The 23,623-nt window shown below is 45.8% G+C and overlaps 1 protein-coding gene across 4 annotated transcripts in view; it reads right to left on the bottom strand.

Moving 5' to 3' along the window:
* Positions 1 to 23,623, bottom strand: part of LOC144933790 (dual specificity calcium/calmodulin-dependent 3',5'-cyclic nucleotide phosphodiesterase 1A-like) — a 180,963-nt gene that overhangs the window by 132,786 nt on the left and 24,554 nt on the right. For all 4 annotated transcript variants that reach the window (XM_078858946.1, XM_078858964.1, XM_078858927.1 and 1 more), the window contains exon 2: positions 13,691 to 13,735. In XM_078858946.1, the coding sequence (XP_078715072.1) occupies positions 13,691 to 13,735 (45 nt within the window). The remainder of the gene's footprint in view (positions 1 to 13,690; positions 13,736 to 23,623) is intronic.

The raw sequence follows: 23,623 nt of genomic DNA on the forward strand, positions 1-23,623 counted from the left end.
GATAGCTCAAGGGGCCCACATTCATGAATTTAAAAAAAAGTGGCATAAAAAATCTCGAAATCAATGTCCAACAAACAAAACATTAATTGAAATAAAGAGCAAATTAATCTCTCTCATCTCCATGGTGTATGCATCTATCTTCTTTCGTCTCAATACATATCTATTCTTGTCGTATTCTTGCTCATTTCACAACCGTGAAATATTACACAATAGCGTAAACCTAAACAACAATCCCGCTCCTGGCCCTAGCCCTAACCCCATTGCCAGTACGTACTTCACAACAAGGTCCTCATTCACTCTTCATGTATTTTGAACTGTTCTCATTTAGAGCTCACCATGATGCTTAGTTCGCCCATAAATTTGGAACGAAAATGTCAACCTCAGGATAGGGTGCATCACCGACGGCTGTGTTACTCTGATATGTGGCTGCACGCAGCATGACGCTCGTGCTGCGTTTCCATCAGCATTGGCAGCCGGGATCAGTTGCCCAGGAACAGCCACCCCATTTCGCGTCCCACAATTGAAAGCACAGCGTGAATTCCTGTCACTCCACACTGCATGAGACAAGATGTGTCCATGTGCTCAGCTCGCTCCCAACCTAGCCACCTGTACCCCTTTGTAGCTGGAGGTAAGCAATTTTTTTTAAATATAATTTTAAAAGCAATGTTTCATGCTTGATTAGGTACATTTAGGCTATCCTGAGTCAACATCATGCGTCTTACTTCCATGTTTTTCGCCATGACGTCACAACTGGTTTCGAGCATGGCAGCTCCCATACGAAACAAAGTCTGTACATGACGAGAAAACCCCATCATAGCAGAAAAATAGTGCAGCTCGAAAAAGCACGAGTGTCAACCGTCGCACAGCAACTGTGCGTATGTACGTATATGTATTGAACTTATTTCGCACCATACGTAGCCAACCGTGGTAATCGGAGGTGTGGGGGAAGGACAACAAACTAAACACAAAAAAGCAGTTATGAAAAAAACTAGTCTTCAATCGTGATTTAAAAGTGCATAGCTCCAGTGGCTTCCTAATATCGGAAGAGCGTTCCAGATGGCCGCAGCAGCGCATATGAGAGTGCGCGGTGCAGTGACCGTCTTTGTTCGATGGTTAAGCCAGAAGCTGCTGCGAGGATGCCCGGAGTTGGCGTGATGGTTTATGCTCCTTGACGAGATCAGCGAGGTATCGTGGTTCATTTGTGGCAAGCACTTTGTGTGTGTAATAAGCGCGACCATATAACGAGGTATTATTATTCGTTCGGCAACCGGAAGCCAATGCAGCTCGGCGAGCTCTGCACGGACACGGTCGGATCTTGCGGTAGCCGTCACGACGCGTGCCAACTATCACGAGATACCATGGAACTCGGGGGGAGGGGACATCAACAGCGAGTGGCATCTCCGTGTGGCTGGGAATAGCGACACCGCACGTGCGTTCTACTCCGCTCCTTTGCCACGTATCTGACCGGGGGTGGGTGGAAAGAGCTGACGCTACATTACACGTGTTAACATCTAATTAAACTTGACTCCCCTGTAATTTAACAATTTTCTAAATACATTTTGGGCACTTCAAAATAAGCCTACAATTAGTGCAGAGTACCTATTCATGAAAGCGGACCTCTTACATTTAAAATGTCATGAAATAAGCAATGTTGCCCAGGTGTGGATAGAATGCATTAGATAATCTCTCCATACAGTGAGGGAAAAAAGTATTTGATCCCCTGCTGATTTTGTACGTTTGCCCACTGACAAATAAATTATCAGTCTATAATTTTAATGGTAGGTTTATTTGAACAGTGAGAGACAGAATAACAACAACAACATCCAGAAAAACGCATGTCAAAAATGTTATAAATTGATTTGCATTTTAATGAGGGAAATAAGTATTTGACCCCTATGCAAAAACATGACTTAGTACTTGGTGGCAAAACCCTTGTTGGCAATCACAGAGGTCAGACGTTTCTTGTAGTTGGCCACCAGATCAAATACTTGTTTCCCTCACTGTATATTACTGAGGCGTCTTTTTCCAATCAGTTTCATAGGTTAAACTTTTTTTTATCTCATCAATTTAGACCTGTTGGGCTATTCTATGTAGCATTTTCACACCAGGGCAATTTAACCACATCACTTTGAAACCAGCTCCCCATCGTTTATTGTTGCAATCGCCACAACGTTCTACCAGCCCAAGGCACTGTCTTCAAAATCTCTCAGTAACCACGAACCTTAGCCGCCTCTTACATAATACTAATGTAACAAGACAAGCCATTGAAGGAAACACTTATAATACGATCGACGTTATATTACCAACGTGTTTGACGTGTTTACAAATCCGCGTGATTCACCCAAAAGGTGTTTCAATGCAGGAGCCGTCCCCACCAAGCGTTGCCCTCTGGACCACAAACGACGCTTAGAGTCGACCGATCACGCACGAGAGAGCGCATCAATAATGTCGACATCACATGTACCTTCACAAATACGAGAGTACGTTACGTCTCAACAAGAGGCGTTAGCCCAAAACCGTGTTTGATAAGTGTGGGGGGTAGACGGAGGGGCGAGGGCATTTGCGTGACGCCTGGGGGGAACAAGACCCTCCACTCGATAACCGCGAATTTCTACTGCAAGACGTTTAATTACGTCCAACAAAGGCGTCAGGGTGAAGAAACCTGGGTCACAAAAACATTGGCATACACAGTACCTGTAAAAGTATAAAACGTAAGGGTGTTTTTTTGTAATTGGTTTTGCCAGAATGTTGAACTTACAGGTTACCATCGTAATATAGAATTGGACAAGACCAAATTAAGCGGGAGAGGCTGTAGACGATCAATGATAATGTCTTACACGAGTTACTATTGTGATTGCATTGTGATTACTTGATTTGTGTTTTTGTATCACACGAGGATATATTTAGGCAAATTTGTAATTCAATGTATGGAGTCGTATGTATTGTGAAGTGGAGTGGTGGCACAGTGGTTAGCACCCTGCACTACGCAACTCTTCCCGGCCATGTCTAGCGCCAGTCGTGGGCCACCACCATCACCTTCAACCAAACGGCACTGACCAGCGTGGTGACGTTTGGTCAAAGATAACCCCATGACTGGCGGTTCGTGGTGAGGCCCTCGTCACTGCAGTCGTAGAGCTGTTAACTCTTTACGGTTTGCCCACATTCTTGTAAAAGGGAATTGAGGTTTCGGGTCCATACGGCACATTTTTTTGTCTCTTTGTTTATATTTCTCCCATGTGATGGGACTTTACAGGATGAACATTGAGATGTATAAGAGCACGCGATGACCAATAAGGTCTGAATTGGTCTGTAGTAAGGTAGGGCACTGATAAGGTGTTGACAGGTATGGTAGTGGATTGACAAAGGAACGTATATTCTAAAATGCAGTACATTATTCGTGTAAGTTATACTACCTTATCATAATCATACGTCGCATATATTCCATCTAATGTTGGCGTCACATACAGACAGATCCAATGTCCATGGAGCTTGTTTAAGAAAGACAAAGGCGCAGATTACGACGGCCGTGTCGATATATTCAAACGACTCTGGGTATTGTGCCAAGGGATGTTTTTGAGCATTGAACCAGTTGACGCAGACATGAGAATGTGGAGCCTGGAGAGGGGGGTTTGGTGGGCCCTAGAACAATCATTAAATCAATTGCTCATTCAACTTTCTCCCATCTTGTGGGACTCGGTGTTGTGATTGGTTGGATAAGGGTTCGGGTTTTGAATGTGAGTCTCACAGCCCTGTGAGGGACAGATCCCTCTAGGGACGTGAACTCGGGATAATGTGGAGTTCGCTCCACGCTTCAGAGAGAGAGAGAGGAACGGAATTTTCAGAGTTCATCTAAACCCCAACCACTCAATCCCCCCCTCCACCCACCTCCTTCCCTCCACCCTTTCACCCAACAACCATCTCACACACAGCGATTTATGCATTGGGCAGTGGCAAATTAAGCAAAACCCACTAACCGCGCTCGCTAGCTGCTGCGTCGCGCGTATTGGAAAGAGATCAAACTTCTCGGGGAATGGCTTCCCAGTCAAGTGAGGACATCGTAGGAGCGGTGGGGCCCACAGGATCAAGTTAGAGGGCACGGAGTCTCTCCTAGAAGTGCAGATACCGTCTCAAACAGTCGCAGGCAACGCGTCCTAGATTGGCCATCGGTGACAGTGGGGCTTATGCAGACGGCCGGCTTCACTGGCAGCTCGCTGTCACTGGCGTAGGAGATACCGAAGCCCTGCGCGGTTTTCACGCCGCTGCACCTCCGATTAGCATGGTTGGCTACGTACGGCGCGAGAGAAGTTCAACGCACAAACTTCAATCTGCCCGATGCGCGTTGTTGTTCGTGCCATTATTCTCGTTAACATACGTTTCATTGATGTGCTCGTTTAAATACTCGAGGGCTGTTCAAGATGCACGGTTGCACTTGCACAGTGATGAGATGCTCTTGCATTTAATAATTTACAGCTCTTAGTTGCATCCACTGTTGGATGACAGCCATCCCCATGCTGTATCGGTCGTCGGTGTTTTTTGACCGTGCATCAAGTACCTTGGTCAGTGTAGGTTTGTGAAGAAGGGGGTGGGGGGGGCTACACGAAACAATTTTTTGCTATTTTACCAGCTAAGGCCCACTGAGCTACATCGCTATTTTCAGAAGCGATCTGGAAATCACAAATTATAGCTCAAACGAAGTGGCTTATCGCGTGGAAAGTTATAGTAGCCAGATACACGGTATGCACGTCTCTAAATGTGGAGGGAGAAACCGGACTGGTTGATACATCACTCATCACTGTTGTTAGCCGAACTCGGGAATGGAACTTTGGTCCCCAGGGTCAGAGTGTAATGAGCTCACCAGTGCGTCACCGCTCTTGTACTTGTACCCTTTATAAATGTATTGTTATTACTGCTGCTACTGAAGGGCTAGGGTGCGGCAACAGAGGGTAGTGCTGCAAATCCAATGTTCCACTCGATTTATATGCTTCTACAACCACGCTTGCTGGCTTCACCAACCTTCACTGACCAGGGTAATTATGAGTGACCCGCACGGCGTGGGGGTGGCCCTCATCCAGCAGCGGATGCACATTCGTGCTGTACGTAGGCAATATTGCTCTTATGGAAGGGTAAATGTTATTCGAATGACAGAGCGTGGGTGTCGCCAGTAAAAAAAAACGTTTTAAGACCTCCCTCGCCCATAACACATGAGTTATGTCGAACAATAACACGCAGCTCTGACACCAGAAACCGTGACGGTGAGAGCGCGATAAGTCACCTCCCTGTCGCCTTTGGCCTATACTACACTAAACACTTAATAAAACACTTTTTACCAGGCCACAAATGATAGCACAACGAAGCGGCTTATTACGTGGAAATTTCTACCAACCAAATACTCTAAAGGCATGTTCCTAAATGCGGAGGGAGAAACCGGAGGACCTGGAGAAGAATCCATGCGACCACGGGGAGAACATGCAAACTCCAAATATACAGCAGGCGTCAGGGTCGGGTTTGAACCCACGAGCTCCTGTATACCAGGCGAGATAGTTAACATCTCGTCACCAAGAGGGCCACTCCTCCCCATCGCCTATCCTCAGCCCACACAGCCCCAGGTCTTGTATTTATATCTGTGGCACCCACACCTCACATGGCTCCACCTTGCGTACTGGCGCAGTGAACAATTCACCGCTGTACATCACCCCAGGTGCATTAACCTCTCTGCCTAATGGCATTACATGAGATCAAACAGAGTATTCATTACCGCAGCATCTCCTTAAGTATAATAGCTCGAGGGAGAGCCGCTTACACAGCGTCTAGCACCAAAACATTACCCCGGAGACTTGGGTTTCATTGTTGTTGTTTAAATAATAAAGAGGGGGACGCGAAAGTGAGCGCGCGATTCGCGAGCGTGCGGTTAAGTGTACCTCTTGCAGTATTAATGCCCTCCTGATGTGTGCTCTTGTGCTCTGGTGCCATATTACGTGACAGCGTTTGCTGAGCTCGTGTTATAATGTGAACTCGCAATAACTGGTGTATTTAGTTACACAGAGACAAAGATACCCGTTAAATAACATTTATTATACTGTCGAGGCAAGTTTTGTTAACGAGCACCCATTAAGGTCGGACAGGGCGCATTGGTGGGTTGTGTCGTCAGCCCCACACCAGGGAATAATTTAATACCGAGTCACCCTAGGGCAAACCCAGCACCGGTTCAATCTTCAGCACTGATCATAGCCGTGGTGGGGATAGTACTCACGGAGTGAGATTAAAAAAAACATAATTTGGCCACGGTGGGATTCAAATGCATGTTCCCAAAGAGACTGGAGCCTTAACCCAGCACCCTAGACCGCTCGACCACACTCAGACAGCAATGATAAAGATTGGGTACTCATGAACAGTTCAGATATCACTTGCCACTGATGTTAGGTCTGGCTGGGAATTTAACCCATATTTCAGGATTCATAGTGCAGTATGCTAAACGTATACGTGACTGCTCGTGTTGAGTTACACAAACATGCACATGTGTAGTGAGTCCAACCGAGTCGCAGACGTTGTTCTTTAGACGCAACACATTTATTTTAACATCAACACGTTAACACGAAGGGGTAACTGCCCCTTCACCAGATACAGCCTAGGATGGTGACCACCCAGCTAACTACACTATACGTAGGAGTTACAGCTACGAAGGGTCAGTCCCTCACTCGTGTCAGCGACCACGTGTTGATGCCTCGTAGGACATAGAGCTTCCAGCTTGTAGACGTGGAGCTTCCAGCTTGTAGAATGCAGCGACCCCGGTCCCTCTCAGGGACCCACCTTATATCCCCCCCGGGTCGGGGCCACTGCGCTCTTGGCCCCGCCCGCCTTCTCGAGCATTCTAGCTCCCTCTCCATCCCTCTCGAGAGCTCTCCCCGGACACGTGATCACCCCCTAGCCCCCCCACCTGGGGGCCTCTCTGTGGACACTCCGTGTCTATGGGGATTCCTGCAATATTCGCTGCGGATAGATCAGCCTTCTGGTCAGCTGTCCCACTGGCTCGAGGTGCTGCAGGAATATTCCTTTTACGTCATCCACAGGAAGGGGGCACAGGATGGAAACGATGATGGCCTGTCCAGGTTGCCTACGGGGGGCGGGTGCGCATGCACCATGGGTTCGAGTCGCTGCAGGGCCCCAGTTGACACCGCGGCCCAGTTGGTTGCAATGGCCGGTGCGGCCCCCCCTCCGGGTGTGGTGTTGCCTGTGAATTTTGGCCTGGGTCTCCCCCGAGAGGTATGGTCCAAATTGCAGATGGAGGATTCTTCTCTGCTGAGGTTACAATGCCGTGTTGGGCTAAACACCCGGAGCTCAGCTCCGTCGGCTGCCCCGGTTGTCGCTGTGCATGACGGCCTCCTCATGCGTTGGGATACCAAACTGGAGCGTTATTGCGTGGTCGTGCCCACTGCCCTGCGAGGAAAATTTACCCGAGCCATTCACAAGAAGCTTATGCACCTTGGTTACCATAAGACCTTGCTGACCATTAAACCGGACTACTACTGGCGAGGTGTGGAGAGTGATGTGGCACTGTTTTTTAAAGGTTGCCACGATTGTGCACGGCGGAAGGCCCCGGTTGGTCATGATCGGGCCCCACTGCAGTCCATCCGTTGTTTCTCGTATCAATGAGCTCATGGCACTCGACATTTTGGCCCCATTCTTGACATCCCAACGGGGGCCACAGGTACCTCTTGGTGGGGGTAAAATACCTCACGCGTTGGCGTGTGGCGTGGCCTTAAGTGGACCAATCGGCCTCCTCCATCACCGAGGCATTCGTGCAGGGGTATGTTCTGGACAAGGGTGCGCCAGAACAACTATTAACAGACCAGGGCCGAAATTTTTCTTCACGACTTCTCAAGGAGGTCTGTGACCTCCTTGGCACCAAGAAAATTTGAACCTCGTCCTACCACCCTCAGTCCGATGGGATGGTCGAATGGTTAAAACTCCATAATCCAATACCAATACTATTAACACATATGTAATGACGACTTGACGCACTTCTCTTGAGATGGCACTTTATTCAAGACACGTTCACTTGACATCAGGCGGAGATCCCCACTGCAACAGCCCCGAGTCTCCCGCGCATCTCCCTTCTATATGCCGACACGAGGCCACGCCTCCCTTCTCGATCATTCTCGCTAACTCTGGATGCTCGCTCTACCGGCAGACTCCACCGTCCTCTTCCGTCACCTGACCACGCTCCCTTCTCGAACATTCCTGTAGCCACCAGTCCCTTCACACTCACAACTGATACCCCTGTTATTACCTCCCGTGGCCACTAGTGTATTCGTACTGTAAGCTAACCTACCTGTCATTATCTCCTTATTGTCATTACACATATCTAGTTATATCAATACTTGCACAAGCATGTTTTATCAAAACACAATGCAAACACACGCACGCACACGGCTGTTAATTTCCGCGCGTACGTAAAACACGCACAAACACTCGCGTGCGTTGGCATGAATAATTATTTGCGTGAGAAAAAATTAATCGTAAGCTGATGACGACACACGCGAGTGTAACGATCAATCTGCAAGTTCTGATGGAGCAATGCCAGGTAACCTGGATTTCAGAAGTATTGATGTGTGCATGATACCAACTGCCAGTGGTTCGGTATCTCCCGCACAATGAGGGTAGTTTATGCAATGGGAAATAGGTTAAAGGTGCAGCCCTGCAATTGCTCACTCACGCCACTGCTGGTGGAAGAACATTCACTCGAGGGAGCTCTCGAGAGCTTCGATAGAGAGTATTTAGCCGACTCGTCCACGCTGCTCAGACGTCTTAAACACACATTTGGGAGCACCCACACTTGATTTCGACAAACTTAATCTGTCGATCGACTATATGTATAACACACAGGGTTACTTCCTTAGAGACCATCATTATGAAAGCCTTAAGGTAACCTCTAACATTTGTTACCACACTTTCCCAGCTTGCATCATGCCACCAGAATAACTCTACATAGGGTGACAGTAAGGTGAACTGAATATCTAAATGAGATCTTTAAAAAAAAACACAAGGTTAAAATGAAAGGTAGAGGTGCAACCCTGCACCTTTAGAGTGTGTTTTGACCTACTCATCCATGCTGACCAGGCATCTTGAAAGATGTAGGAGTAGCTATGCGATAACCCCACCACAGGGCGAACCTGCTCATCGGCTCACTATGGTGCACCCATTTATACTGCCGGGTAGATAGAGGCGGTGGGGATTTAAAAAAAAACCTTTCAACACCGTTTCACCTGCACAAATAATGTCAGAAAATTTCCATTTAAAGCTTTCGTGACTGCAGGGATTCATCTTCTTGGTTTTTTCGGTAAAGTCACGTAGAATGGAAATAATAAAATAATAAAAATAAAACATAATACAATAATTATCACGACTCTGTCTTCTCGACAGACCTGTTCTTCACCTGAGGACGGCTGCTTGCGTTGTGGCCGAAACGTCGTGAGAATTATTTTATTATGTTTATTTTTATTATTTTATTATTTCCATTCTACGTGACTTTACCGAAAGAACCAAGAAAATGTCAGAAAAGTTCACGGTTTTGCACTTTGCTCCGCCACTGGACGCTTGAAATTGCGGGACTTCTCAGTGGCGAGCGCAACAAGCCTTTTAGAGAGGGAGAGGGGCGATATTCCTACTGGCAGCAACTCGGAGTGCGCATCCGTGTCGCCTTAATTGGAAGATGACGACAATGACACCGTTAGTGACTCCTCCGGCGGTGTTGATACAACCGCGGTGGTGACATCGACGGTGACCACCCATCTGCGCTTCAAGCAGCTTGACTGTCTCGACATAATCGTGCCAACATGAGCGTTTATTTATGGACTCAAAGCCAATTATTTTATCTGCAGCGCTGAGAGGTCGAACCAGACAGCGATATCTAGATTGCAAGTCCAGTGTGATAACCATGGCACCGGCAGCATGTCCCTTTTATACATGAAAAAAGTAGGCTATAATTAATTAATGCTTATCGGAGCCACGGTGGTGAGATATTAACTACCTCGCCGTATATATAGGAGGTTGTGGGTTCGATCCCGAACTCTGATGCCTGTATATTTGGAGTATACATGTTCTCCCCATCGGTCGCATGGAATTCTTTCCAGGTCCTATGGGTTTTCTCTCCATGCGTTTAGAGTATTTGGCTGATATATATTTTCACCTAAATAAGCCACTTTGTTGAGCTATCATTTGTGATCAGGTGGCTTCTGAAAAAGAGCCGTAGAGCTTAGTTGGTAAAATATAAAAAATGTATTCATTAGTTTAGTTCTAATGTCTTTCTCGTTTAGGTATGGCTGATGCATGGTTAGCAAAGAGCAATCAGCCTATTGGCTCTCTCCTCCCTGCCCTTTGTCAATAAGGGATTTTTCATTTTAGATATTCGTTAGATTTTCACTTTTTGAGTTTAGTTCCATTCATTATTAATAATTCCGGATATACACATGTACAACACCCTGTCTTCCTTTGCTGCTGTTGTAATTTTCGCTCTGATAGAGCTGTTGTTTCAGAACTTCTTAACATCATCTGTGTTGCAGTTGGGGTGATTTAACTGATGGTCGCGTATATTTCTTGTGATTAAATCATCACATGGAATCATCAGGAATTTAACAGGAGCTATGCAAACACTTCTGCAGGTGAGGCTTAGGTGCTTACATGTTCTTTTAAGATATAATTTTTTTCTCTGTTTTTTCTCTTCTCAAAATCTTATCCTGGTCGTGCTATCATTGTCATGTCATGAGTATACATTTGGATGCCTTGCAGAGCAGCGTAACCCTCCAGGACAGAGAACGGCCCAAAACGGCCCAAATCAGTGGATATCAGAGAGTGGGGGGGAGGAGGGCAGCACATCTTCACCTACTCTGCCACTAAGAGTAATGTGAAAAAGAGCTTCACACCTCGTCGGATTCCTCTAGCATGAATACATATTTTGATTCTGAATGTGCTTGTCACGTGACAGTCAAAGTAACACGTTTAATTCTCCGAGTTGGAATGTGGCCAAATTGGGGACGGTACCAAAATTAACGTGATTAGTTTTTCTTTTCTTTCATCTACACAGTCATTTGGTGACCGGGCTGAGAACATCAACTCGTTACACTCGAGAAACCGGTTAATCACAGGCCATTGCCAGGATTCAAACCCAGCATCTCAGCAGTGACGGCTCAGAACATCTCACTGTCATTTGTATACATCAGTAAATTGCATTAAATTTTATTCATGCGCTGTTGTAGAGTATTATGGGTAACATTTATCTCTCCACATGAGCGTTGATTAGTTCTTAGTCCAATTAGCTTTCTTGACCAATATCCTCTGACTCCGCTGATGAGATTCAGAAGGTCAAGATCAGTCCAGAGTGTGCTCGCTTAAACAAATGCTGCTGGTCTGGAAAGCCCCTGTGTTCTGTTAGACTAAATATATTTCATTTGTACGTGGAAAGACAAAACAGAAGAGAAGTCTGTTCATTTCATTTATTTATGGTACGTAATATATGATGTGAAGAACAATTATTCCGTATACGCACATTCAAATGTCAGCGGTGGGAATTTGTAAAAATAATAAAAATTACTGCGCAATTTTTCTCAGCGCTTTGATCCTGCATGTTTTCCAAATCCCCTTTTTTATTCGAATAAACAGCACTCATTCGAGCCCAAAAGAGGAAAATATAGTTGTTGACTAGACTCCCCTTGACACTTCGTAGAGATTTATGGTGCGTCTATCAGCCAGCAACACGACCACTTATGTATACGAAGCAGCTGCAATTCAGCCCAGGTGTTTGAAAATCTTCAACAAACATAATAAATTGCCAAAATGCTTCGCATTTCAAAGTGACAGCACCATTATTGCATGTATTTTGGACGCAGTCTACCTTTGAGTGGCTCTGTTGTTGTCAATTATGGTCGAATAATTGCCAAGAAATTACAGTATTCTCACGATATAATAATCTGTATTTAGAGTGGAGAAATCCGATGAGCTATGTAGCTGTTTTCACAGATATCCAGTATCACTACAAATTATAAAATAACAACCAAAACACGGTAAGCCTAAATACGATGTAGTTTTTTTAGATCATATAAAATCCATGAATTGTAAAGAATGATGACGCTTGAATTGCATCGCAGGTGATTACTTTGAGAATACTGACCAAATGCATAACGAAAAAATCTAATTGAGAGATGGGGACAGCAAAGCAGACGACACAGTGGCGTGGATAACACCATTGCCTGTCCAGCATTGTCCCTCTTACCGGCGTGAACACAAATGCAAGCACTGTCTGCAACTGATGAGAAAACTCACCGGCAAGATATGTGTGCGGGTTAGACAAATACGATAATATATCCACAAAAAGGTACTTCATAGATGTCCAAGGCTGTGCTGTATAGTTCTCTGATGTTGAACCGCGCGTTGGTCGACATGGCACGTGACATTTTGCTCCACACGTCAGAGGCAGGTATTTGCATGAAGGAATTTGAGATGGCAAAAATCTAAACAGAAAGTGTCAGCATGCTTTGCATGTCTAGATGACAGCCCCATTCTTACATATGTAAAGACAGTGCGGAGCGATAGCGGGACAGTATGGTTCCCCGGGACCATGGTTACTAATGGACGTGCTAATGATGATTGATGGGACGAGCGTTGACAGGGTCACGTGAGGGGGAGCACGGGATCCAATGGCAGGGCCAGGTGCGGCGAGGAAAATTCAGGAATAAGGGCGTGGCCAGACTGGGCGAGGATAAAAGCCAGCGCGAGCCGGAGCTGTGGGCTGTTTGGTGGGGGAAACCGTCGTCGTCATCGCCTTGGATCGGGCCGTCTCCATCGTGTGCGAGTTGTCTTGAGACTAGAAGCTATGTTGTCTCTGAATAGGGGTGTCTCACTACCCAAGTGTACAGAGTCACTTACTTGTTGAGTTGTCAGTGGACTCGATTCATAATAAATATACAGAAGACAAGACGGTGTCTCTGAGAGCTACATCTCCTTTAAAAGCCACCGGTGGAAATTAACTGATCGAACGCATGGCATTTTGATTTTCGGAAGCAGATAATTGCTGCGTTCTGATTTTTACGCACCACGTTGAAGGTGAAGTTTGTCTGAGGTTGAGATCCAGGACGGGATTCAGATACCACTCATTTGGGAATTACTGTGCTGTTCCAGCAGGTGACAATTCAAGAGACCAGGACAGAGTCTCATTTGCGAGAGCCACCTCGGTCATGGAAAATCAGATCACTGGGATCAAAGTGCTGAAGGCTAACAGCTACTATGTCGCAAAGTTCCACCGTATAGCCTTAACAGACTGTAACAGCAAGCGCTGTTAGCGGCAAGCGCTGTTAGCGGCAAGCGCAGTTAGCGGCAAGCGCAGTTAGCGGCAAGCGCTGTTAGCGGCAAGCGCTGTTAGCAGCAAGCGCTGTTAGCAGAAACTATTATGGTTGGCACAGCACACGAGGTAGTGAGTAGCGAGCACCACGCCTGGCACCCTTTGTCTCCCGAGTGGCGATGGTTACACACCGCATCACTTACTAATTTGAGGCTGAGTCGATCTAGGGGAGGGCCAGGTCCGGTTTATATATTCGTCACTGGTGTTGACCGTGAGCGGGAACCGAACCCGGGTCGCCAAGTTTCATAGCCCAGTGCACGAACCACTACACTACCGCTCCCCACGTACATACACACTTACGTCTGACTTGTCGTTTCAATGCCCCGTCCACAGGCTCGCTTGCAACTGTGGGAGAGGTTAGGGAGAGAGGGGTAATGGCAGAGGAATGGCAAATTAAGAAGAGCAGGGTCGGGTGAGGGACAGGGATGGGAGTGTGGGGTAGCAGAAGGGGAGAAGGGATAGAGGTGACAGAGGAATGACACGCACAATCATTAAAGTCATTAGACCTCGCATCGCAACCCAGGTTTGAAACAGTACCATACAATACCCCCCTCGCAGAGCATTTGAAAACCCAGTTATCTTGCAGGATTTTCATAAAATCACCTGTAATCCACACCGCAGTTTTTGTAAGGACATTATTAAGCGCGGTGCCCTCTTTAGTTCATGTACAGTGTGGGGTATGATTGTAATCAGCAGTCATGTTACCATTGCAAGAACGATTTTTGTTATTACTCTAAACCTAAAGTCAATAACTATATTTCCTTTTTTGGGCTCGTGTGTGTGCTGTTGATTTGATTAGAAAAGGGGGATTTGGAAAACATACAGGATCAAAGCGATGTGAATAATTGCGCGTGATTTTTTTATTTTTACAAATTCCTACCGCTGACATTTGAATGTGCGTATACGGAATAATTGTTATGCACATGATATATTACATACAGTAAATAAATGAAATAAACAGACTTCCTTTCTGTTTGTCTTTCCACATAAAAATGAAATATATTTAGTCCAACAGAACACAGGCCTTTCTAGACCAGCAGCATTTGCTTAAGCGAGCACACTCTGGACTGATCTTGACCTTCTGAATCTCATCAGCGGAGTCAGACAATATTGGTCAAGAAAGCTAATTGGACTAAGAACTAATCAACGCTTATGTGGAGAGATAAATGTTACCCATGATACCCGACAACAATGCATTTTGAAAATTGAATGCAATTTACTGTAGTAAACAAATGACAGTCGGACGTGCTGAGCTGTCACTGTTGAGACGCTGGGTTTGAATCCAGGCAGTGGCCTGTGGTTCTTGAGCGTAACGAGTTGATGGTCTCATCCTGGTCACCAATGAATGCGTAAATGAAATAGTTGACAATGGGCACGGAGGAGAGAAGCAAGAGGCTGATTCATCTTTGGTAACCATGCACCAGCCATACCTGAACGAGCCAGAAATTAGAACTAAACTATAAAAATGTTTTACCAGGTAAGGCCCACTGAGCTCTGTGGCTCTTTTTCAGAAGCAACTTGGCCACAAATTATAGCTCAACGAAGTTGCTTATTTACGTGGAAATATATAGCAGCCAAATGCTCTAAACGCGTGTTTTTCTACAAGTGGAAGGAAAAAGCGGAGAACCCGGATAAAAATCCACGCGACTACAGGGAAAACATGCAAACTCTAAATATACAGGCGTCGGTGTCGGTATCGGGATTGAACCCACAACTTCCTGTATAACAGGTGAAATAGTTAAAATCTCACCACCTCGCCACCGTGGCAGTGATATGGCCCAGTGGTCGCCTCATTGGACGCTTTTTTGCAGAGATCCGCAGTTGGAGCCTGGCGGCCACCCTGCGTATTACTGTGGGGGGTATTCTTTGGGTCTTTCGGTCAAGTCACATAGATAGATTCCAAGGAAATAACAAAAAACTAAAACTGCGACGTTTCGATCGTAACACAAGTGGTCGTCTTCAGGAAAAGGGGGGATAGCTTCCAAAGGCAAACTATTTATATGGGTTTGAAATGGGCGTAGCCCAAATGTCAGCAGCCAATGTTAGTGCAAGTGGTGGGCAGCCAACCGACGGTGGTTGGTTTTCCAACAATCAAAGGGCTGCCAGGTGAACATGTGCATGTTAATGAGAGATTAGCATGTTAATGGGAGATTAGCATGTTAATGAGAGATTAGCATGTTAATGGGAGATCGCAGAGCCGCAACCGAGGGGTCGGCACGCGAATTGGCTGTGTTAGTGTGAATCCTGTGAAAGCGCAAGTTTGAAATGGGCGTAAAGCACAACTAATATCGGAAGGTGGTATGATGGGAGCATCATAGCCAGTTATGACTTAAACTGGTTGATAGCGTCCTTCCAATGATTGCTCAGTTTGTACCCATCTTCTCGGTTGAAACTGTGTCTATACATATGCATGGCTTCATGAACGAATCTTTGTTGATAGCCAGTGGGCTTGCAAAGTACCTTCGTCTTAGAGAAATCTATTTCGTGTGATTCCACCGCATTAAAACAATGATCAGCCACGACCAAGGTATTGGTCCTACCGTGTTTCAGATCTGCCTTATGTTCACGAACATGGTCCGAGACATGTCGCTTAGTTTCCCGAATGTAAAATTCGTGATCTGATCTCATCTGTGAAGGATGTGATCCCTGACATGCAATACTCCCGCGTCTACAAACTAAGCTGTGTCTGCGGCAGTAGCAAAAGACCCAAAGAATATTAATTCCTGCAGTCACGAAAGCTTTAAGTCAGGAATTGGGATTAGAAATGAAAATGATCACCCCCTATTGGCAGACTAATGCCCGTTAGCAGGCCAGGTGCTGAGTTACCTCCTTGTGTCCAAAGGGAAATCTGCCATTGGGGGGCTGCCAGTTAAAATGTTTGAAATTAAATATAAGGTGCTTATCACGTCCATAATGATAGTTTTTTTTGGTTAGATCACGTAAATATGAATGTGATCGTTAAACTCGGCACCACCCGACACAATCAATTAGTATGGGTTGTCACATAAACAAAACATGCCAATTCGTTACTAGTTCAGCACACCGGCGTGTTGGAGAGTCAACCCACAACAGTTACAATTCGAGTACCGTAACGTGCCGCTGGTCATTACACCCAGCTTCATCAGGCGATAGCCAGAATTGTGAAAAAGTTCTCTTGTTTCGGTCTTAAATTGAGCAATGGTGATGTCATTACGGCGAGCCTTCGCGATCTAAACCCAAAAAAACCTATGGAGGATATTAGTCTCGAAAGCCTATGTGTTAAATCTTTATTTATTTATTATTATCCATACCCATAACCCCACCTCTGGTGCTTAACGTGGTTTAAATTACAAGAGGAACATTTATTGGGTCTTAATTAAGAAGTAAGAGAAACAGCTTAGCTTATTCAGATTACAATGTATTTATTTAAGATGATAAATGCAATTGCTGCTTTCAAAAACAGAAATGTGCTGTGGTTGACCTGGTAATTTGATAGTCGTGTCCTGAATAAAAATCACTGTAATAGGATAAAAAAAATTACCAATTTTGTCACGTGCAGCTTATTTTGACTTAAAACGCATGCACTACATCTGTAAGACAAAATTATGCAACGGAATGCATGTGACGTGTTCTCAAATTACCATAGTACTGTATACACATTTTAGAAGTATACACTTGCATTGTTATTCGTCCCTTCAAGTATCTCAACCATTTTTTAATGGACTGCGCTGCACATATTCGAACAGTCACGTGAGGCACACCGTTGAACCGCGCGCACAGAACAACAGCTCCTGCTCACGGCCGTCAGGATTTCGATGAATAAAAAATAATCGGCAACGCCAGAACTCTACCTTGATCGGTTCCAAAAGTCGTTCACAATTCCTCCTTGCAACCTGCACACTCCTCGCGCACGCATTCCCCCAGCCAGCCTGCCTGCTTGTATCCCCGCCCTGACCTCGGTACCCTGGCTCACTCGAGCCCAGATCATGTATATATACACAAAAATCTTCTATATATATAAAAGGGAAATTTGTGAATATGTGTGTCTGTTCGAAATGTTTAGCATACTTCCCAACATGCAACAAACTTGAAATTTGGCATGTGGGTAGCTTCCAGACTGTACACAATGCAAAAAGTATAAAAATATACTTTTGTATTTGGAGGGGGGGGGGGCGCAATAATGGATATATTTTGCACGGCAAGTGAGCGGTGACGTCACATCTGTGATGTCACCCGCATGCGGCAGCGTCACGCAGTGTGCCTGCTGACGTCACGCATCCCCCCACCCTCCGCGTAGGCCGTGTATTAATCCAAGATAAGAATCCAAGTCTCGGGCGAAGCCGGGTAGTAAAGCTAGTATATATATATAAATACAAAGATCCCCCGTATAGCCTCTAACAGACTGCTGGGGCAAGTGCAGTTAGCGAGCACCTATAAAGGACGATACGGCACATGAAGGGGTGGGTGGCCAGCACCACGCCCGGCTGCCTTTGTCTCCTTAGTGGTGATGTAAAAAAATCGCATCAGGTACTCATTTGAGGCTGGGTCGACCTAGGGGAGGCCCAAAACTGGTTCATATAATCGTCACTGGTGTTGGTGGCCGTGAGTGGGAATCGAACTCGGGTCGCCAGGTTTCCTTGCACAGCATGCTAAAAGCTGCACCACTGCTCCCCACTTTTAGGCCGTCCATAAATGACGTCACGCACCTAGGGGGGGGGGGGAGGGTCAGACATTTGTGACGATGTGTGACGATGGGGGGGGGGGGGGTTGAGAAATGTGACTTCACATCAAAATGCGCAACTTTAAATAAATATAGACAACACGTTATATTTAATTAAATAGACTTTTTAATAAATGTTTTCTCGCCACATTAAGTACGCACTACAATGACAATAGTTTAAAGCAGAGCTTTGTGACGCCGTATGACGAAGGGGGGGGGGTCAAAAATCGTCCAAAATCGCGTGACGTCATTTATGGACGGTCCCTTTACAAATCGACACACAGTACTGAATGTGGATGTGACAACATATTGATCACTTCCCTCCATTGGTTAACCATCTTTGGTTGAAGATAACTCCCCCTAATGCCACGTTTATATAATTATTTATAGAATTTCATCTCATTGTCGGTGTCCTCAGCTTCACAATAACACATTTGTATTGCAAAACTTTGCATTTTTGCGGGCATTCCAATGTGTTTTAACTGCCGTGTAATGCATACAGTTGTGATTCTACGAGTGCTGATCAATGAGCACACCTCTTTCTATGAAGGATATTACCAGTGGCAGCACAAGATCCAATTTCGTTTGTAGCCGTGCATTACCGCACATGTGTGACCGTAAAGGATATTGCTCCTCTGGTACTCTAGGATGCGTTTTATATTTACAGTGCATTATTGTCAACAGGCGTAGGATACATCCCCATGGGGGCTTGGAGCACTCACTGAGCCGGCTCCATTGAGACCCTGGGTTCAAACCCAGATTTCAGCTGTCCACAATTAAAACCGGATTCTCAAAGAGCCGTGAGTCGAAGGTCTCATTCTAGTCGCCAAAGCACAAAAATATATAAATAAATACATCCCTCTAATCTAAATTTGGTTATTTACTTAATTTGGATGAATTACAGCTCAGCGAATTGAAATAAAATCCCGATCTGCCTCCAGTTCAATTAACATTCATCCACGTCGTCAATACAACACAAACACATTGGTTAAACGTCCTAAAGGTGGACACTTGAAATGAAGTATTGAGACTCAGTGACAAAAATATTAAATATTCAAACAGGTTATGGACGAGTTGTTGAGCAGTGGTTAGAGCACTGCACGATGAACCCAGCAACCTGGGGTCGCAGATAACATAATTAGCGAGTGGTATCTGAACCAGTCCCGGGGTACCCACTCTTCAACAAACCGTACTGCCCAGCGTGTCAAAGTAATGGTTAAACCGCCATGATTGACACAGCATTGGACTGACAGAGGAGTATACACCTGTATAGTACATCCACCACATCAGCTGCACTGGAATCAGGAGATGTGGTTCTTATTTATCTTATGGCTTTTGGAGTGCGCAGTAAACTCAGCAGATATGTAACAAAAGTTTGCTTGTGTTTTTGTCGAAGCAAAGACTATAGATGCACGTCCCAATTGAGAGACAAAGCTCCGTTTAATCGTCAACACTTGGCAATGAGTCTTGGAATACCCAGCATAGCAGCCTACAGTGGGGGGCTGAACAACAGATGTGCGGAACACGTCGGGAGGGTCTGGAGTCGGGGGGGTCGAACAATGTGGCCTAAAGCAAAAAAGAAAAACAAAGTCTCGGGCTGCCAAAAAGGCGCGACGAAAGAGAGCGCTTTCAATTGTTTCTCGTAAGGAAGGCGGAATCAGTACGATTGGACGCGTGTCGAGAAATAATTCAAATGATGGGAGGATATTCATGTGAATGCACAATCCATGCCCCTTTTGGGCTGTGTTCAGGCACTGTGCAGTTAATTCACAATCATTTCCTCAACCGTTCACGCATTGCTGGCTCTGAGATACAGAGCACCGCCACGGCAAAAAAAACCTGTGACCAAAGAGAGGGTATCTGCCGTTGCGGCGAACAATAACGGTGCAGGTGACGCCCGCTTTTTAACCGGGGGCAGTTCTTATAATCAACATTTAAAATGGCAAAGGTTGTTGTCGCCTCCTGATCAGCCACACACCGTGCACGATGCGAAAGTTCACGTCCTCTGGACTGGTGCTTCGGTCAGTCCTGAGATGTCGTCTCAAAAAAGACCTGAGGAGGATCGCACCTTGCCACCTCGACCCTGGGACACACGACTGGACGAGCCACGTGAGATACACCCTGTTTCAGCCTTGCTGGGCTTTAATAAGAGATGCGAGGGATTACTCTTCACCCAACCTGTCGTCGGTTAAAGGTCTGAGTCCGAGAAACATTAGGTGAAAGGTGCTATATTGAAATAACAATATCGAGGTTTTTGGGTTAGATCGCGTCAATATATAATGTGTCATTAAAGCCGCCACCCTCCGATACAGCCAATTATTAAGGTTTGTCACATAAACAGAATATGCCAATTCATTACTCGTGTAGTGTAATAGCGCCGGCTGGTAGACAGCAGCGGCAACTGTGGTGGACAGACAATACACACACCGGTGAGGGTGTACACAGGTGTGTTGGCAGAGCGGAGGAACTAGGGCAAGGGTCACGGAGGACCCCATCTGGAGGCCGCTGGAAGCTGCTAGTGGGTTCAGGAAGGGAGGTGAATTCAGGGCGGAGCCAGGCCGCGTCGGGAGCATAAAAGGAGCCAAGCGTGGGAGCTCGAGGCTGCCGGTTCTGGGAGTGGACTCATCTCGTCGTTGCTGTCGTCTCTTCACCGTCGTCACTGCCGTCTTCACGAGATGTTGCGCTACAAGAGAGCAGTTGGCTATCTCAGTCAGCGCCATCAGTGTTAGTCGGCTGGTGTTGTGTACAGGCTAGGTTAAGCTACTGTGGAGAGTGTGTGGACGAGACCGTGAACGGTGTTGATAAAGAAGGTGCCTCCTACAAACCTTGTCTACGAATCATTGACATTACAATAGTATAGTAACGAGTAGTATAGTAACGAATTGGCGGGTTTAACGACAAATTTATTTTTACACGATCTAACCCAAAACACGCTATTATAGTTAATATTGGTCGCAAAAGCCTACGCGTGAAACTGAAATGGCAATAATAATACTTTAATTAGTGTTAAACCGTCTCCAATATGTAGTATACACAGTACCTTTTTGTAAAGACAAATCAATTATTAATGTTGGTTTCTAAAAATAATGTAATATTGAGCCTTTACAAACTGTATCTTTGGTAATTCAATCCACAAAGTGATTAAACCGCGGAATCTTCTTGATGGTTATATCTCTGATATGAATTGCGATTACATTAGTCAGTGTGTAGATGCATTGCTGTGTCACTCAAGCAATCATGCAACATCACTGGCCACTCACGATCCCATCTGATGCACTGCACAAAGACAACAGCACCACTACTACCACCACCATCATCACCAAAGACAAAGAACCCCCTTATAGCCTGAACAGGCTGTTGGGACAAATGCTGTTAGCGAGCACCTATGAAGGCTGGCACGCAACACGAGAGGGTGGGTGGCCAGCACCACGCCCGGCCGCCTTTGTCTCCCCAGTGGCGATTTTTATACATCGCACCAGGCACTCATTTGCGTCTGAGTCGACCTAGGGGAGGCCCAGGACCGGTTCACATAAATGCCACTGGTGTTGGCCATGAGCGGGAATCGAACTCGGGTCGCCGGGTTCGCAGCGTAGCGCTAACCGCTACACTGCACACACACACATGCGCCCCGAACGCGTTTCAAGGATGATTATAGTGGCTCGTGACGCTGTTTTATAAGGGCGTCGCGTTACAATGTGATTCATCGGCGATCATTACGGTTGGGATTTGTTTTCTTCTTCACAAATAAATAATGAACCCGAGGTGGACTGCGATGGCCACGGTGCTCGTGTACAGTGCAGTATTGTATTCCTGGACAATGCCGTTTGACGTCTCTCAAAAGCGCGGGCAGCTGGGACCCTTGGCTAGAATCCCGCAAAGCCGGGAACGGGATCGCCGCGATCAAATTTGCAAGGAGACCGAGGCATTTCCACCGCATCATAAGTGGCTGCGCAAAGTGAGTGGTCTGGAATACATAGCGGAAAGGCTCATCATGTCAATTGCATGGATTTGCAGGGGAACGCAGCTTTATCTCTCTATTTGTCGATCAATCCTGATATAAATCCTTCTTTTTATCTATATGCCTATCTGTTTATCGATCTATATATGTTCATCTGTCTGCGTCTATATATTTATAATTGTCTCAATATCGAAATACTGTTCAGTGAACGGCTACTACGTGCAATGGTTTATTTTGCTGTATCTATCCATGTGTGACTTTGTTGAATGTCATCCTGTGAAGCTCAACCGAGCTGTTTAATGTTCGTCTTAAACAATACCCTATTTGCTTCACCACATATCCCACTGCAGAGTCCTGTGCATTCATAAGACCGTTGTCCGCGGAAGGGTTAATGCACCACATGCTGAATGTACCTTCCACAAAGAACACCACGCTTTTCTTGATGCCATTAGCCAATCGATTGCATGCAGAAGTCTCAACGTGTTTGTCCCAACACTGCGCTTTCTTCGCAGCACCGTTGAACAAAGGCGGTCACTGCATCGCCGCTTTCAGATGCACTTCTGCAGCCGTCTGGAACGCTCTTCTTTTCGAAATTAGGAAGCCACTGCAGCTGTTCACTTTTAATTCATCCGGATTGAAAACGTATTTGTTAAGAGCTGCTTTTTTGTGTTTAGTTTATTGTCCTTCCCCCGTACCTCCAATGAGCACGGTCGGCTACGTCCGGTGCGAAATAAGTTCAACATACATAGATGCATTGTACTCTGTGTACTGCATTGGAACATCATCTTTTAATATTTATACCGTGCCTCCCATAGAGTACATCTTGAGATGTCAAGAGTAGTCCAGGTAACTGGAGAATCACTCAGCAAAGGAATGATTGCAGACCAAATAAAATGTGCAAAGAACAACACGATATAGACAATTTAGTTCCCACCTGGCGAAACAAATACACGTGACCACACGAGCACACGCGAATAAACAAAACTGAAAAGCTAAAATGCGCTGAAAACTGGTCTCAAGAATTTGTACACCTCATTAAAACTACTCATACACCATCTGAAAATAACTTTGTTTTTACTTAGCATTACACTGATTCATTGTTGGGTTCCATTAAAAATGCTGCGTGATCCACCGACGGATATTGCACTCACTTCCAATAACCCCTCGTTCTTCCATACACACCACTGAATATTGTCAAAGCGACGGCTCGACATCTTCGAGAGAAGAGTGTTAAAAAAAAACATGTCAGTGTACAGCTGGTGGGAGACGTGCAGAGGCTGTGCATTCAAACTTTTATTTTTCTACACGCAATTATCTCCCCTATTATTATTGCAGCGAGGAAATCTGTAAACGGACCGCCCGGTATTTCTGGGTATGCTGTTCCACACTCCCAAAATGCACCTCTCGCTTAACGTGAGCCACTCCTCGTCCAGGGTGGAGGAGGTGGGTTGTGGTGGTTGTGGCGGTGGAATTGGGGAGAGTGGAAAGGGGAGGGGTCAGTCCAGGTCACTCGTTCATCGCATGCGTAAATAGCCGTTCCATAAATGAACTCGCCCGTAATAAAGGTGACAGCAAG

This window comes from Lampetra fluviatilis, chromosome 1 (genome assembly GCF_964198595.1).
Source record: "Lampetra fluviatilis chromosome 1, kcLamFluv1.1, whole genome shotgun sequence".
Classification (NCBI taxonomy): Eukaryota; Metazoa; Chordata; class Hyperoartia; order Petromyzontiformes; family Petromyzontidae; genus Lampetra; species Lampetra fluviatilis.